General features: G+C 38.3%; 2 protein-coding genes across 2 annotated transcripts in view; one reads left to right on the top strand and one right to left on the bottom strand.

The window, feature by feature from the left end:
- znf750 (zinc finger protein 750) overlaps positions 1–8,705 on the bottom strand; it is a 10,393-nt gene extending 1,688 nt beyond the window's left edge. The window contains exons 1-3 of the mRNA XM_008104303.3: positions 8,523–8,705; positions 2,328–3,892; positions 1–244 (exon numbers count right to left, since the gene is read on the bottom strand). The exon at positions 1–244 is cut by the window's left edge and continues 1,688 nt beyond it. Coding sequence (XP_008102510.1) covers positions 1–244; positions 2,328–3,718 — 1,635 coding nt within the window. The 5' untranslated portion in view covers positions 3,719–3,892; positions 8,523–8,705. The remainder of the gene's footprint in view (positions 245–2,327; positions 3,893–8,522) is intronic.
- The window catches only part of tbcd (tubulin folding cofactor D), a 171,594-nt gene that overhangs the window by 59,675 nt on the left and 93,387 nt on the right, over positions 1–18,532 (top strand). The window lies entirely within an intron of this gene.

Below are 18,532 nucleotides of genomic sequence, written 5' to 3' on the forward strand. Positions count from 1 at the left end.
ACCCTGTAATTTAGTATTACAGTTGTCTTTTACTGAGAGATTCAGAGGCATTTCCTGGAGTTCCATGAAGTTCTGATGTTCCGACTGCAAAGTGTTTTTATACATATGTTCATGAACTATATTTGCATCTGGCTTCTTGGAGAGATTAAGTGGTGCGACCCCTATGTCGTCATCAGAGTTGGACAAAGGCTCTTCTGTACCATCACTTGCATGTTGCATTTTTTCATTTTCACTAGTGACATCACTATTACAAGGAAAAAGAAAAAAATAGAATGGTTATTGTGTAATTAGGAAAAATGCTTAAATAAAAATAACAGTATTTTAGCATTTTGATTTAAACATTATGGCATAGGTATGTTTGAGTTTGTTCTGCAGAACAGGATCATAGAATCTTAGCATTGAAAGGGACCACAGAGGCCACTTATATTATGCATACAAATTCATTCATGTTGATATGAAATATATTTGTTAATATGGGTAATATTTATGTTGGTTTTTCAGAAACCAGGAATTAAATCATTACAGAAGAATAAAGAGTTTCAGTTTTTGCCAAATTGTTATGATGTGTTGTGCTGATAAAAATAAATAAATATTGTAGCTCATTTTATAATAAACTGGGGAACAAATGCTAAATTCAGTTGAAGATAATTTAAAAGTTAGGGTTGCAGATCATTATTTTTATGAGCATTACCTGTTCTACATACTGCAATATAGGTTAAGCATCCTTTATCTGAAATGCTTGTGGCTAGAAATGTTTTAGATGTTGGATTTCTTTGGATTTTGAAATACCTGTGTTTGTATATATAAGAATAACTAGTCTTTGTGAAGAGTCTAAATACAAATTTCATTTATGTTTCATATAATTTTGTACATGAAACAAAGTTTGCATGCACTAAACTACCAGAAGACAAAGTTGTCACTATCTCAGCCACCCAATTTTGGAACATTTTGGATTTTGGAATTATGAATAAGGAATGGTCAACAATTGTCCCAATTTAAGTCGCCATAGATTTCTTGAGTTAAGATTGGCTGTGCATTAACAGTAGTGAAACATTCCCTTTGGTGACCGTTTGTAGCAATGGGTGATAGAATTTTTAAAACCTAAAATAATATGTTTTCATTGGGAGATGAGCAGGAAATTGCCTTCTGTTCTTTCAAAACATGAGTTTTGATATGTGTAGCCAATTGTATCCTATCTCAGAGTGGATAACCATTTCTTTTTTTTACAGAGGTCCTGCTTTCTCTGTCAAAGGTAGCACAGTTCTGGCCTTTTCTGCACTAACCAGTATATACTCAAGGACCCTTCTTCCCTGGAATATTGATTTCAGTACTAATTTTATTAGTATTTTAGAGGTGGATAAAAATGGTGATATTTGCCATATTTGAAATAAGATTGCCCTTTCTCACTCATGTATTGGTATTAAGTTGGCAAATTTTCCCTGTTCTGGCTTGGAATTTGTATCACGTTAAGTCTTTTAAAATGAAAGAATCCAAAATATTAATTATGTTGTATGCTACAGTGGGCAAAAATATATTAAAAAGTGATTAAAAAAACAACTTAAAAAGCAATCCTATCTCTAAACATTTGATAAACTAAGGTTGCAATCCCATGCCAATTTGTTTAGACATTACTCCATTTAATTTGGAGGGACATACTTCTAAATGAACATGCAGAAGATTAGATTGTAAATCTGATATCTCAGATGTGGACTAAATGGAAACTACAATGGAGAAGTGAACAGATGATATACTATATGAAGCAACCCTAAGGCAAAGCTGTCACGCGAAGGTGAATGTCTAATAAATGGGGAAACATGCATGCATAGGCTTCCATAATGATAATCTAAGAGAAGGATCATACTTTTTGCTATGATCACTTCTTCTATTATATATAATTCAAGGAGTAATAATAAAGTTAGCCAGTTGCAACAATCAGACATAGAAGCAAAAACTACCATTAAAAACACCTGTAGTATAAACTATCCTAGATGTCAGAAAAGTTTCTGTAGTGGATATACCTTGCTTTATAGAATCACAACTCCTTTAGATGTGGTTCTTCTATCAAAATGGAGGAAATTATGGGGAAAGAAGTTAACTGGAGAGGGAATCTATCCTTTGCAAAAACAGCTTAGGGAGTTATGATACCTGCCCCTGGCATATGGGGTTGTAACCACAATCATATGCCGACTCCCTACGTAGACTGTTTTACCAGTTTGACATGTAATGAAATATTGTCCTTGGGAGTCTCTGTGTGATGTATCCTAAGGACATGTTTGCTTTTTCAGTAGAGATTTGAAAATATAACTTATAAAGAGTGCTGCTTTTACCTTCTGGGTGAATTTACTCTGGCTTCCTGTGATAGAGGCAAGGTAGACTGGTTTGTAGTTTTCCTCACAGGCCTGAATGCTGTAAAACTTTCAGGTTGATCGTATTTGTTAATATTAATGGCAGATGACCTGCTGGAAAGGTCAGACAGACCTTCACAAGTTCCATTGCTTGTCTGGGTGAAGTTTGTTGGGCTGGGTCTCCCTGGAGACCCTGTGGCTGCACTTCCAGCACGAGGACTCATTTTGGCATTTTCTCTCTCATTTTGGTCCTCTTTGGAATGACTTTTGGCATGCTCTGTAGGGATTTCTTTCTCATAGTCAACTTCTTTTCTATTAGTATTTATTGAATGTAACGTGGCTGGACTGGAAGATGCTGGATATAGCAAGGTTGTGTCTTCCATTAAATGAGAATTTGGATCTCTGTTAATACTTGTAATGTGCGGTAGCCTATAAAATGCTGACTCTGTTGGTCTGCAGAATCCATATGGTACTGGTGGATTAGGATGATATTGCTGGAATAAACGGTAGTGTTCATATGTTGCAGGATTTATTGGTTTAGAAAGTGGTCCAGGATGAGGAAGAAAATGTCTTTGATCTTGAGAACTGTAGACAGAGAGCACTGGACTATCACACTCATGAGCATTTCCTGGGAGAAGGTAAGGTGCATAGATAGCAAATCCGTGTTCATAGAGTGAAGGTGAATATTCGGGGATGATTGGATTCATATAGGATGGAATAGAGTTAAACCCTTTTGTAGGTGGAATTTTGTTAGTAAAATCTGGCGCAATAAGCGAGGAACCTGTTTTCCATGGAGCATGAAATGCTGACTTCATGTGGTAAGGAGTGCTTTTGCTTGAATCAGAAAAAGATGGCAACTGAGATATATCATTATTGTCTTTACTATGTCGGTGTTCTACCGGGACAAAAGCAGAAGGTCTTACAATACCTTCAAGACCAGGCTGTATATTAGCTGTATTGCCATCGTCATTACCAATCAGAGTTAATTCCTTCTGAACAGATGCTTTTTGTCCATTACTTGTTGTTTGGTTTTGAACTTCTATGTTTTCCTTAGCATCATCTTTGGCAAAAAGATACTGAGGTTTAGAATCAAGACTTGATAGAGATTTAGAAGACATTGGTTTTGTTTCAGATTCTGCTTCATTCATCTGCTTTGGTTCCAAGGAATTTGATTTTGAACACTTGACAATCCGATCCTGTTCAGACACTAAAGTAATTGAGTTTTTACAAAGCCCATACTTCATGTGGTTAAAAAGATGTGATTTCTCGTTGCAGGTGAAGGGGCATTGAAAGCACTTGTATTTAAATGGCTTTCCTGGAGGTCTCGGGATATAATGAGGTTTCTTTGGCTTACGTTCTTTGATCATGCTCATCTTCTTCCTTTAATTATTGGACTTACACCAGCTTGTTAATGGTGATTTTATTTGGTTTCAGTCAAATATATGTTCTCCAAACTTCCTTCTAATTTATAAATGAGATTCTCAAAAGATTTGATTTGAAGCCAGTTCTGGAAGGCATCAGGAGAAAACAGCACTTGCCACAAGTAACTGCAATACAAAAATCAAGGTTAGAAGTACTGGAATCTGAGAACTGAAAAGAAGATACTTATTATTTCAAATATCTGATCGTTTTTCCTTCCTTTCCTCATTCCTTTTTTTTTTTTTTTGCAGCAGAAGGTTTTCTTTACACTGCAGAAGTCCCAACAGCTTCTGGGAAGCTAGTAAGCCAGGCTTGGTGGTGGTGCATTCCCATTGTTATATGTCTAACCCTCTTTCAAAAAGCCATTGCCACATTTTTGGCAGCCCCATCATAGACATTACAATATTGGCAATACTGATTTTCACTCCCTATTCTATTATTTGCCAAAATGGAATTCACTTTTACCACAGCCTCAACATTTATTTTCTGTCATAGCTAATTAAGAAATATCACATTGATTTATAAGTAATGTTGGATTTTTCTGCCCAATAGCATCACTTGATACTTCTGTTGAATCTTGTTTCCCCTTTTATTAGACATTCACCTCCTCTGCAGAATTATTCACAATTGACTTTCATTTCATTATACTTGGATAGCTTGGTGTCATCAATCAATTGGACTGATTCACTGCTTATTCCTAAATTTACAAATTATGAGCATGGGAAAAATGAAGCTAACACAGAAGAATCGGTCAAGCCTTCATAAACATGAATATCCTAATGAAAGGTTCCTATGTCTGTGTAGAGCCCTAATTAACTGGCCTGAAGTTCAAGGGTGTTGACTACCTGAAATTCCTGTTGCACTAATTAAAGAGAACTCATTTAAGCAACAGTGGCGAAGCATCCACATGGGATGTAACTGGGAAAAGATGAAAGCAGAGGGAGGGGGAGCTGTAGGTGGATGAGACAAGGAAAAGAAAAGGCTTGGAGCCTAGTAATAGAAGGAGAAGCTTGAGCAGAATCCAGTCTAGCCAGTTGGGGAAAGAGGAAGAGATTCCTTGCTTGGGAGAAGTAGGGTGGAGTGGAATTGAGTCCATCCTGCACAGCTGACCTAGCTCTACTAGAGAGCAAACAAGCTTTTTGAGCAACCTAAGCAAATATTTAAGTATTAACCGGTGTGAATACCTTGCAACACCCCATAACATGCCAGATATTAAGGGCTTAAAATGGTATCCTCCTCTCAGTTCCTTGGTTGGTTATATGAGTGTATTGATATTTAAATGACCTTCTATTCTATTTTTGTTTTAGTATGTATTACCAGGTATGAATCAGAGTCAGGTATCTCCAATTGATTTATAGAGGAATAATCTGCCTGCTTTCACTTAGAAAAGGAAACAAGTGGATACTTCTAATACAAGCTGGTGATTTTCTCGACAGATAAGTCAGATGGGCTTGTATCGACTTGTCCCATTGTTTGCTGATTCTGAAGGCGTGAGAATCTCTCTGAGTTACGTTCTCATGATTTTATAGGATGTGTTATGGCAAAGATCTAAAAACTGATGATTTCATCATGAACTGTAAGCACCATTATCAAAATGATGACTATTGCAAAACCATACACTGTATCTGAGTTACTCGAAACTACAGTAATACTACCTGTTAATTTAACAGGGAAGTCTGGTGGCTTTTGTTAAAAGTGTTTTGCCCATTGCTTTTTGGTTTTAAATGTTAAAAACTCAGCATTGTTACTGTAAAAGTTGAGAGTAGCTTGATATGGTTAAACACAGACCAAAGTTATTCTAAAACAAATTTATTTTAGTGAGATTTTCCTAAATTTGCCAAGGAACTATATATACATATAATCCTGTGTGCCAGATTTTTACAATTTAAGACAATCAGCATTCCTGCACATAATAAAAACAGAGTTTTTAAAAAATAGCAAAATAGTAATTGAAGATATATATAAACGCATACAAACACACATGCATACATATAAAGAGATGGAGAGAAAGCTTTTTTTTTTTTTTGCAAATAGTCTATGGCAACATTTATTTTCTATAAAGCAGAATTTTATAGAACTTCTGTAAAGGTCTATTTTGGTGGTTTTTAGTGGGATCTAAACAATTATTCAAAGGATGGCCAAAATTAATGTTTTGTTTTTCTTTCAGTGGACCTCTTTGAGCACTCTGTTTTAAGAAGTTACCATTTAGTATATTCTTGGTCCTACTGTTTGAAAAATACAAAGGTCCAGTGCTCTCCAGCCCCTTCCCAGAGTGTGTGTTTTTTTTGGAACCCAATCACTGAAATTCCTTAACAGAAGATTTATAAAACAATAATCAAATTTTGGTTTCTTTTCTTTTCTTCATGTATACGTATATGGTCACACATTTGCTTTGATAATAAAATTAGAAATAATGAATAGCAAAGCAAACACATTTTCAAAGAAAGCACTCTGAAGCTTGAGAAAGATAAATAACAAAAGTCAAAAACTTGGTGAGTTCAGTCTGCATGTACTGTGTGTTAGTGCTGGTTTGTAAGCCTTGGTACAAATGTGAACTTTGTTGTCACAACACACTGTCTCCCAACCATTTGACTTTATATTTTTATACAAGGATGCAATAGAAAGAAAATATTTGTTTGAGGGACATTTTATGCGGTTTGCTAATGTATTTCAGATGCATTATTGTTTTATTTACTGGAACTAGATTAATATTTTAAGGAGTTAACATTATTAATTCATCATTAATTCTCGAGGAACAGAAAAATAGATTATTCAGCCAAATTTTCTGTGCCTCAGTTCATATATGGTTACAGTTCCTTTCTTTTAGATGAAAGACGCCATTCTTATAACTTAGTTTACCAGATTCTTTTAAAATACACATTTTAATCAGCAAAACATTCAGCAGTTAACTCTCTTTTGAAGTTATTTTCACCCTTAACTAGTCTACTGAAGAGCAAAGCCCTGTTTCCCCCAAAATAAAACAATGTCTTATATTAATTTTTGTTTCAAAAGATACCTTGGGTCTTTTTTCAGGGAATTCTTATTTTTCCTAATTGACTTGTAATGAACTGTAACTAGGACTGAGTTTTGAAGTAGGGCTTATATTTTGAGCATCCTGAAAAATCCTGAAAAAACATGCTTGGGATAAATTATTTTCAGGGCAACGGGATTGGACATATATTAAATGTAATAGCACAATTCTGCAGAAGATATTCAGAAGCATATCCCATTGTGTTCTATTTCCATACATTCTTTATTGGACATAAATCCTGTTTCATTCAGTGGGATAAACCTTCGAGGAATATCAGTCTCTTAGATATGTTATATTAGAGCTACATAATATGGCGTGTCATCTGCTTTAAAATTTGGAATGTTACCATTATTCATTAGGAAAGTTTTTGCAATAAAAAATACACAGTGTGATTTTTGTAATGCAAAGCAACACAAACTGAAAATACTCAGCTAAGAAATTATGGATTAAGTGTTTGCCTTTCACCATTGCAATTCCTTTTAGTTTACTTGGTGAAACTGTCCTTTTTTCTACATGTCACCACAAGAAATTATGGAGTTTCAAAACTAGTAGCAGATTTCAATTTTTCTTCTTTTCTTGTGACTGTTGTCCTAATATGTAGCACTGACTTAAGAAAAAATTCAAAGGGCAGACCACAGGTATAATCATCTTGCTTACTTCAACATAGCTATGAATGGCTACGCAACCATTTTTTGAGCAGCATTAATACGCACACGCTCGGCTGCTATTGCAGCATTCTTTTGGTGATATTGATCTGACTGACGAGTCCTCATTGAGGTGGAGCATTGAGACGGGCATGCTGTGATTAAAATATTGTGATGTGGCATTATTGCATAATACAAGATCATGCTATTGTCACCTGCCTACCATTTTGCAAGGACCAGGGCTTCTGGATTTTTCCTTCCAGTTTGTATTTTCCAATTGCTCTTCCTTTCCTGAATTTTAAGTCTTCCAAACTAAAATGTATGCTCTAATGAAAATGGGATTTTATGCTTCACAGAAGTGAACAAAAGGACATATTCGGTAGAGGTTGAGGTGAGAAGAAGAAAAGTAAGATTCAGAAATGTGGCCAACATATGGTTCTAGCTTTTCTAACAAGAAAAGTTGATTCTTTTAAAAAGTAGCTTAAATAATTTTAAATTTAATGAGATAGCTGCCCATTTATACATTTTTGAAGTCTGATATAAAAAGATTCATCAGAAAAATTATACCCTACCTATGCAAAATATGGTTTTATTGAAGACACATTTATGAAAATTAATGTAATGGGATGCTGAGTTTGAGTCAAAGTAACAAACAGTCCCATGGCACTTTAAATGATAGGAGATTTATTATAATTCATAGACTCGAGGACATTTAAGCAGGGTTTTTTTTTTTTGCTGTAACAGATTAATCTGGTTTACCAGGTTGGTAGCTGAGTAAATTTAAGAAATATAGGAAGACTCTCCATTATTTCTAACTTTAAAGGTAAAACTTCAGTAGAACAAAACATAATTTAAAGAACAAAACTGAAATGAATACAGTAATACTGTAGTTTCTTAATGTTTTTCTACATAGTGTTTTTTATTCTTCACTTCCTTAACTATATAGTTTCTGAAGTCATGCACCTGTGCTAAAAGAGGAAAGTGCAAAAGCAATCCAGCAAAGATAGCTAACTAGCATTCCCTCAATTAAATAGATGGCTTTTACATTTTTTCAGATTGTAGCTGATTCAAAAGTCCACTTACCTGAGAATTTGGGAGCAGGGAACCAGTTGCTCAAAGTGTTCAAACAGTTGCTGTCACTGCTGAAAGAGAACTACCTGCCCGCTGCTTGATTAAGTGAAACTGAAGGAGGCTGTTTCAATGGGAGGGACTTAAAAGTGTAGGAGTTGAGCCCTGAGGCTGTAGAGATGCACCTGATATTACCTCAGCCTGAAGCTACAGTTCATGTGTTTCCATCTACTGCTTTCATTTGATGTTACTTCAGCATCGGAGCTCCCAAGCAGAACACTTGTCGTGTTTGTGCCCTCTAACAAGCAAGTTTTTGTTTCTCCCACTAAGTTAATAATCTCTGTCATCGGGAATGGAACACGGTACAGACATGTTTACCAGTTTAAGATCTTTTAAATCATTTCTCAGCAAGCGGCAGGTCGTAATGAAGACTGTTAGTAGTCATAAAACAGTACAAGAAATTGCAGGCTGCAATGCAGGGTGGTTCTGGGTTTGGATTTTCTTGTCCTTGTTGTGATGTGAGAATACTGGTCTACCGTGGCATTCCCCCCCCCCCCCCCCCCCCCCGCCCAACCGATCAGCTTCTGCTGGGAACCGTGAGACTGAATTTTTTCTTGTTGTAGGAACTTGTCAAAGTCTGCTTGTAATCAGAAGTGAAATGTATTACAAATGAAAAGGAATCACCCAAGCTAAATCCACATTTTAGTTTTCCTTTAGCTTTTCCAACGATGTACATACTGTGTGACAATTGCACAATTATTGTTTCCTTTTGCATCAATCCAGTTATATAGAGACTGGACATCCCTTTGTGACAACATTCCCTCCTATTCTCCCAGTCCATATTTTTGCTGCCAGAATTCATTGTTATTTTATGCATGCCAGCAGACTGCCATGGCTACTTTTCTGAGGCTAAATGGGAAGCAGCCACGTGCACACCATTTACACTGCAACCTGGATAAAAGAGAGAGGCTTAACGTATTGTCCATGTGTTTTGGAAGCCATTACGCCCAGGTATTTGTCCCCATGGAATTGAAGGTGAGCTTGTTGTAGTTATTACTTGACAAAGCTGACTAAGTGAGTTCTGAATTACAAAGCTGCTATTTTGATTAATTAAGGTTAGGTGTTTGTCTTGATTTTCTGATAGTTCTCTAGTTTTTAGTTCAACCTACAGCCTAAAGTAGAGATTGGAATCTAAACTTTTGCTTTGTTAAACATTAATTACCCAAAATGCAGACTTAATTCCTTTTTAAAAATAGTTGTCCTTATCCTGCATTTTCAATAGTGTTGCTTAAGAGTATTTTTCGGTAAGTTGCACAGACACAAAGGACATTAACAGATGTAGAGTTGCCCCTCCACATTTGTGGGTGCCACTTTTGCACGTTTTATCAATAGCTTATCTCTAGGAACTGCTAGGTCCCAGCTTTCAAAACTCTGTGTTGAGACAACATAGTGTGCTGAGCAAATTTGAAGGAAAGCTCTCTGAGTCTATGTGAAAAGAGCAAGAAATCCTATACAGTGGAGTCTCACTTATTCAACATAAACGGGCTGGCAGAATGTTGGATAAGCGAATATGTTGGATAATAAGGAGGCATTAAGGAAAAGCCTATTAAACATCAAATTAGGTTATGATTTTACAAATTAAGCACCAAAACATCATGTTATACAACAAATTTGACAGAAAATGTAGTTCAATACACAGTAATGCTATGTAGTAATTACTGTATTTACGAATTTAGCACCAAAATATCACAATGTATTGAAAACATTGACTGCAAAAATGCATTGGATAATCCAGAATGTTGGATAAGCGAGTGTTGGATAAGTGAGACTCTACTGTATTTAAAAAAAATAAATGAAAGTTTTTCATAAAATATGTTGTGTCCCTGTAATTTCCTTATTGCAATTTAGTTATGGTCCATATCTCTTATAAGGTGTTGCTGGTTTGCTAGTAAAACTGAATTACTGTGTCGCAAAATGATGCATGTCTAAAAAGTACGTCACCAACATGGACATCTTTGCTGTAGGTCCTCCAGTGTGACTCCATGGTCAACTATTGTCAGAAATTAACCATAGAGTTGTATTGAAGGACCTAGAGATTCTCAAAAAGGTATTTGTAGGTCATTTAGTGCAATTTTGTGGTCTCCATCTGCTGGACAATGGGTTTTTTAATGCATAGTTTTCATGCTTCGTGGTAGTCTTGTGCCCATACTTTCAGAAAATGGGCATGCATCTGTAAGATCTGATTTATGTGACTAGTGGGGTGAAGGGGAAAACTTAGCTACACAGTATTGACAGGCAATAAGATGGCCCATCATCATGGCAAGGAAGGAAATGAGTTTCCCACTGCCTTAGAATCATAGAATCATAGAATCATAGAATCATAAAATAGTAGAGTTGGAAGAGACCTCATGGGCCATCCAGTCCAACCCCCTGCTAAGAAGCAGGAAATCGCATTCAAAGCACCCCCGACAGATGGCCATCCAGCCGCTGCTTAAAAGCCTCCAAAGAAGGAGCCTCCACCATGGCCCCGGGGAGAGAGTTCCACTGTCGAACAGCTCTCACAGTGAGGAAGTTCTTCCTGATGTTCAGGTGGAATCTCCTTTCCTGTAGTTTGAAGCCATTGTTCCGTGTCCTAGTCTGCAGGGCAGCAGAAAACAAGCTTGCTCCCTCCTCTCTATGACTTCCCTTTACGTATTTGTACATGGCTATCATGTCTCCTCTCAGCCTTCTCTTCTGCAGGCTAAACATGCCCAGCTCTTTAAGCCGCTCCTCATAGGGCTTGTTCTCCAGACCCTTAATCATTTTAGTCGCCCTCCTCTAGACGCTTTCCAGCTTGTCAACATCTCCAACTGCGGTGCCCAAAATTGGATACAGTATTCCAGGTGTGGTCTGACCAAGGCAGAATAGAGGGGGATCATGACTTCCCTGGATCTAGATGCCATACCCCTATTGATGCAGGCCAGAATCCCGTTGGCTTTTTTAGCTGCCGCATCACATTGTTGGCTCATGTTTAACTTGTTGTCCACGAGGACTCCAAGGTCTTTTTCGCACACACTGCTGTCAAGCCAGGCGTCCCCCATTCTGTATCTTTGATTTCCATTTTTTCTGCCAAAGTGAAGTATCTTGAATTTGTCCCTGTTGAACTTCATTTTGTTAGTTTCGGCCCATCTCTCTAGTCTGTCATGATCGTTTTGCATTCTGCTCCTGTCTTCTGGAGTGTTAGCTATCCCTCCCAGTTTTGTGTCGTCTGCAAACTTGATAATCGTGCCTTCTAACCCTTCGTTTAAGTTGTTAATAAAGATGTTGAACAGAACTGGGCCCAGATGATGCCTTAGTAGGGAGACATATTTCCTCTCAATTTTTTTTCACTACATTGCATTTAGAGTGAAGGCAACAGATTACAGAAATTTGTGTTTATCAACCATCATCATTTCTTTGGATTACCCAGAAAAGAAACTTTTGAAAAAGGCAACAAGGCAAAATCTGTTTTAATACTGCAAAAGCTTAAAGGATTTTTTTTCCATTGTAAAGGGCTATCTTTTACCTCAGATGCACATTCTTCAACATCGTTCACTTCTTTATATTGTACGACAGTTGAAGCCAAGGTATTGTAAATCTTGCACAGTACCTTCTCTGATTCTGCACCAAAACATTAAATTAAACATAATTCATATTTTAAGCATATATCTTTATGTAGAGAGTCACTGTTGGTATCCCTTGATTGCTTTAATAATCTCAGGGTTATTTTTACTCCTACAAGTCAAAGCCCAGTACCCAATTCTAGAGCAGCGTTATTATATTGTATGCATTCCTTACAAATTTCAAAGTCTCTCTCTCCCTGTATGCTATCAATTTCTGTTGATGTGAAAATACAAATTTATTTTATGTCCTACTAAATACAGTGGGGAAAAAAGTATTTAGTCAGATATCAATTGAACAAGTTCTCCCACTTAAAAAGATGAGAGAGGCCTGTAATTGACATCATAGGTAGACCTCAACTATGAGAGACAACATGAGAAAACACATCCAGAAAATCACATTGTCTGATTTTTCATGAATTTATTTGCAAATTATGGTGGAAAATAAGTATTTAGTCAATAACAAATGTTCATCTCAATACTTTGTTATATATCCTTTATTGGCAATGACAGAAGTCAAACATTTTCTGTAAGTCCTCACAAGGTTGGCACACACTGTTGCTGGTATGTTGGTCCATTCCTCCATGCAGATCTTCTCAAGAGCAGTGATGTTTTGGGGCTGTCGCTGGGTAGGACGGACTTTCAACTCCCTCCAAAGGTTTTCTATAGGGTTGAGATCTGGAGACTGGCTAGGCCACTCCAGGACTTTGAAATGCTTCTTACGAAGCCACTGCTTCATTGCCCTGGCGGTGTGCTTGGGATCGTTGTCATGCTGAAAGACCCAGCCACGTTTCATCTTCAGTGCCCTTGCTGATGGAAGGAGGTTTGCACTCCAAATCTCATGATACATGGCTCCATTAATTCTTTCATGCATACGGATCAGTCACCCTGGTCCCTTTGCAGAGAAACAGCCCCAAAGCATGATGTTGCCACCCCCATGCTTCACAGTAGGTAGAGTGTTCTTTGGATGCAACTCTGCATTCTTTCCCTTCCAAACACGACAAGTCGTGTTTCTGCCAAACAGTTTTACTTTGGCTTCATCTGACCATATGACATTCTCCCAATACTCTTCTGGATCATCCAAATGCTCTCTAGCAAACTTCAGTCGGGCCCAGACATGTACTGGCTTAAGTAGGGGGACACATCTGGCACTGAAGGATCTGAGTCCCTGGCGGTGTAGTATGTTACTGATGGTAACCTTTGTTATGTTGGTCCCAGCTGTCTGCAGATCATTCACTAAGTGGTGAACCGTGTGGTTCTGGGATTTTTGCTCACTGTTCTTGTGATCATTTTGACCCCCACGGCGTGAGATCTTGCGTGGAGCCCCAGATTGAGGGAGATTATCAGTGGTCTTGTATCTCTTCCATTTTCTAATTATTGCTCCCACCATTGATTTCTTCACACCAAACTGCTTGCCTATTGCAGATTCAGTCTTCCCAGTCTGGTACAGGGCTACAATTTTGTTTCTGGTGTCCTACGACCGCTCTTTGGTCTTCACCATAGTGGAGTTTGGGGTGTGACTGCTTGAGGTTGTGGCCAGGTTCTTTTAGACTGATAACAAGTTCAAATAGGTGCCATTACTACAGGTGGAGGACAGAGGAGCCTCTTCAAGAAGAAGTTACAGGTCTGTGAGACCCAGAAATCTTGCTTGTTTGTTGGTGACCAAATACTTATTTTCCCCATAATTTGCAAATAAATTCGTGAAAAATCAGACAATGTGATTTTCTGGATGTGTTTTCTCATGTTGTCTCTCATAGTTGAGGTCTACCTATGATGTCAATTATAGGCCTCTCTCATCTTTTTAAGTGGGAGAACTTGTACAATTAGTATCTGACTAAATACTTTTCCCTGCCACTGTACATACATGTTTTGGGTTTTTGTTAACACCATCAAACATTTGATGGTATATTTTGTTTCATGTTCTCACTAAATACATACGTGTTTTGGGTTTTTGTTAACACCATCAGATATTTGATGGTATATTTTGTTTTATCTTCTCACTTAGCCTTCATAACCTTAATTTAAGAAAATGGAAGATTGTACTGCCTTAGGCTACTCCATGAGATTCTTCCTATTGTGCACTTCTTTTTCAAAAGGAATTAGTACAGCGGTTCACAAACTTTTTTAGTCATGGAACTCTTCAAAATACATCCCCCCCAACCCCCCCCCCCCCCCAAACTCTATTCCTGGTACTACGCCTTGTGAACCCACAAAGTTTTTTCCTTCTTTCAGCTATTCATATTGCCTTTTGTATAATGTAGCAGTTTTAGAAATAGAGAATATTTTAAATATAACCATACTAGCTGTGCCCGGCCACGCATTGCTGTAGTTTATGGGAATCCTTTGTTGGCCAGGTGGAATGACAGTGAAAAGCCTGGCCGTTTTCTTCTTATGGGAATCCTTGTTTGGCGAGCTGAAATGCAATGGAATAGGCTTGCAGCTTGGAAGGCTGGGTACTTGCGTTGTAGGGGAATGGTTTTTGGGCTGCTAGAATTGCAATGAACAGCTTCACTACTTCAAAGCCTGGCTGCTTGCTACCTAGGGGAATTTTTGGTTGCTCAGCTTCAATAGTACAGAGTAGTATCACTGCTTCAAAGCCTGGCCACCTTCTATCAAGGTTAATCCTTTGTTGGTCTGGTTAAATTGCACTGAATAGCCTTGCAGATTAAATGCCTGGCTGTGTTATACTTAGGGGAATCCTTGCTTGGTGAGCTGGAGTAGCACCCTCAATCAAAGAGCTGCTTTGAAGCCTGGCTATTTATTTCCCTTGTAAGGGGATCCTTGTTTGTCCAGCTTGAATTGCACTGAATAGTCTTGCAGCTTAAAGGCCTGGCTGCTTTCTACATAGGGCATCCTTGCTAGGCCAGGTTGAATGGGACGGAATAGCCTCGTGGCTTCAAAGCTTGGGGGTTTACTACCTGTTCCGGTGTGCTTTTCAGTGAAGAGGCCACCAGCCATGTATATTGTTTACAACTTGTGCTGCACTTTATTATTGCCCACCATTTTATAGGTTTTAGTGTTTTAGCGCAATTGGTTCCCTTTCCTCCCCGCCTGCCCCTATCTTATTCATGGACCTTATTCAGAGTCCTTGCACTAATCACCCTCTGTACATAGCAATTGATGTCTTGGTTTTAATAATTGCCATGTTATGTGTTTTATAACTATGTTACTATATTGTGTTTTAAATGTATGGATTATATGTTAATTTATGTTGTGGTTGGGTTGTTATCCCATGTAAGCCACCTCGAGTCCCTTTGGGGAGAAGGAGGCGGGGTACAAGAATAAAATTATTATTATATTATTACCTAGGGGAAATCTTGGTTGGCCAAGTTGAATAGCACTGAATAGCTTTCAAAAAACCTTCTGAATGTTGCTAGAAAAGCCAAAAGAGCTCTAGGATGTGTGCAAGGAAGTTTCTCAGACCTTCCAGGCACTTCACCTGGGGAGGTCATGTACATCTGAGATGCTGGGCTGTAATAAAACAAGTTCTATGGGCCATTAGATGTTTGGAGATAACCAACACTCCCCCTCCCTTGCACTGAAAACAATCTAATAGTTGGCCTCACATGGTTTTATTTTCAAATCTGTTTTAAGTTTTCATGTTTAAGAATTTGCGTGGAACCCCTGCAATGTTCTTAGGGAATCTCAGGATTCTCTGGAACACTGTTTGGTGACTGCTGAGCTAGTACATGGCTACTCATCTCAGAATCCAAAAGAAGTCAGAGATTTTCACAAAACTTTCCAACTAGTTTTCCTAGTCTTTTTGCCACAGCACAATGAATAATAATATATCTTTTAAACCTAAGGGCTTATAGGGTGCTAAACTCTGGCTTAAGTCCAGATGCACATCTACACTGACCACTTAATGCAGTTTGAAGGCAGCTTGATAGTGGAGTTTAGATTATTCACTCTGTGAACATGGGCAGCAACACACATGATGGGGTTTAAACCAGGATAGGCAAAGTTAGGGGATACTCTGAAATATTTATTTATTTGCAGTATTTATATACCATCCTTCTCAACCCCGAAGGGGACTTAGGACGGTTCACATTATTAGCAACAATTCAGTGCCCTCGATAAAAAACAATATAAAACAACAAGGTTAACCCTCCCCTAATAAAACATTATACATTATTAAACACATCACATAAAATAACATCATATATTACACAAGACACAATCATTGTCTGTAAATAGTCCTGGACCATTGCACTTTCAGCTTTCACTTTACCCGTGATTATTCCTATGATGGGTCAAACGCCTTGTTCCACAGTCAGGTCTTTAGCTGTCTCCTGAAGTCATAAGGAAGGAGGCCGACCTGATCTCACTCGGGCGGGAGTTCCACAGCCGTAGGGCCACCACCGAGAAGGCCCTGTCTCTCATCCCCACCAGCTGCACATGTGAGGCTGGTGGGGCTGAGAGCAGGACCTCCCCAGAAGATCTTAATCTACGAACTGGTTCATAGAGGGAGATACATTCGGAGAGGTAAGTTGGACTGGAACCGTTTAAGGCTAAAGCCAGCACTTTGTATCGTGCTCGGTAGCCAATAGGCAACCAGTGGCGTTGCCACAACGGGGTTGTATGCTCCCTGTGTGACGCCCTGGTTAACAACATGGCTGAAGCGCTTTGGACTATTTGCAGCTTTCCAAACAGTCTTTGAAAGCAGCCCTACATAGAGTGCATTGCACTAGTCCAAATGGGATGTAACAATACCATGGACTACCATAGCCAAGTCAGACTTCCCAAAGTACAGGTGCAGTTGGCACACAAGTCTTTGTTGTGCAAATGCACCCCTGGTCACCGCCAAAACCTGGGGTTACACGCTCAGCGATGAGTCCAGAAGGACTCCCAAACTGCGAACCTGTGCCTTCATGGGGAGCGTAACTCCATCCAGCAGGCTGTTCGGCCATGCAACTGACCAGGAGTACCTCTGTCTTGTCTGGATTCAACTCCAAGCTGTTCCCCCAACAAGACCTTCTAGGTATGATCCTCAAAGAAGGACTAGAACCACTGCAGCACAGTGTACCCCCAAGGTCCATTCCCATGAGGCGTCCCAGAAGGATACCGTTGTCTACAGTATTGAAGGCAGCTAAGAGGTTCAGGAGATAGAGATAGATAGATATTACAAGTAGAGTCCGTAAAAAGCATTAGCACACCAAACCACTTAAGGAATGAATGCTTCAGCATCCATGAGCATTATTGCTTGGTGGAAGAAAATAAAAGCACCATGGCCATGGATACTGCAGATCCTGGAACCAGTTCTAGACCAACCTCTGCAGTGTTTGTAGCACCATCCAGGGCTTGAACCAGTTCCAGAGTGCGACATATAATCATCTGCACAGTAAAATTGCTTCCTTCTCTACTGAGGTCAAGGATAGATGGGGTCAGTTTATGACAGCTGTCTTACACAAAAGGCAGGAAAGTAGAAGGGGCCTTGGCTTGGATGCAAGTGGTTTATAGGGACACAAGTGTAACTTGATTGGGTTGAAAATTCAATTGATAATATTTAAGCTGGGAAATCAGCTGTCTTCGTAGTGGTACTGCAGCCTAGATGGCATCCTTTTCCCTTAAGCCTGGTCAGGTCAGGGCTTTATTGCATTTTGCTTAAGGATTTTAAGAAAAATATTCACTCACTTAGAAATATATGTGAAAAAATGTGATTTACAAATCCTGGGAGTAAAATATTAAATAAGCAAAGGATCTATGTATAATTAAATTCATATCCTTATTTGTTACTACATCCGGTAAAAATATTTGGGTGCATTTAACCAGGCTTGGAAGATATGTTTGGGATGGACTGACTTAAAATATAGCCTCAATGGTGTATACAAAACCGATTTTGTATGGTGTCTGGAATGCACTTCAGGTTATATCAATATGTTTTTGTCAGTCTGTTGACTGCCTGTTACTGCATCAGCTCTAAATGGCTAGATGGATTTTTACCAAATTGGGAGGAGACATTTTAGAATTATCTCAAATAACATATAGGTTATGTGGTATATAGTACATTTATTTGATTTATTTGATGATCTCTGAGGAGCTTTGCACTTTTTTCATTCATACAGAATAGTATGATTGGTAGTCACTCAGAGGAATACTTGCTTATTGGCTTTTGTCTGCTTTTGTTTCCCTTCTGTGTTTCATATATATATAGATATAAATATACCATATGTAGTTGTTTGAAAGTGATTGAATGTTCTAATTGTGTTTCTTGTCTATTGATATTATATACAGTACATCTTAGTACATAATTTTTTTTAAAAAAGTAAAGGGATATATACTGAAAGGTAGCTGAGACTGGTGTGCAACATGAAAAGTGTTTTGGCACCCAAAGAAGCAGGACATCATGCTCCAGAACTGTTAAACTAAATGTGGTGAATAATTATT

The sequence above is a fragment of the Anolis carolinensis genome, chromosome 2, assembly GCF_035594765.1.
Source record: "Anolis carolinensis isolate JA03-04 chromosome 2, rAnoCar3.1.pri, whole genome shotgun sequence".
NCBI classification, from domain to species: domain Eukaryota; kingdom Metazoa; phylum Chordata; class Lepidosauria; order Squamata; family Dactyloidae; genus Anolis; species Anolis carolinensis.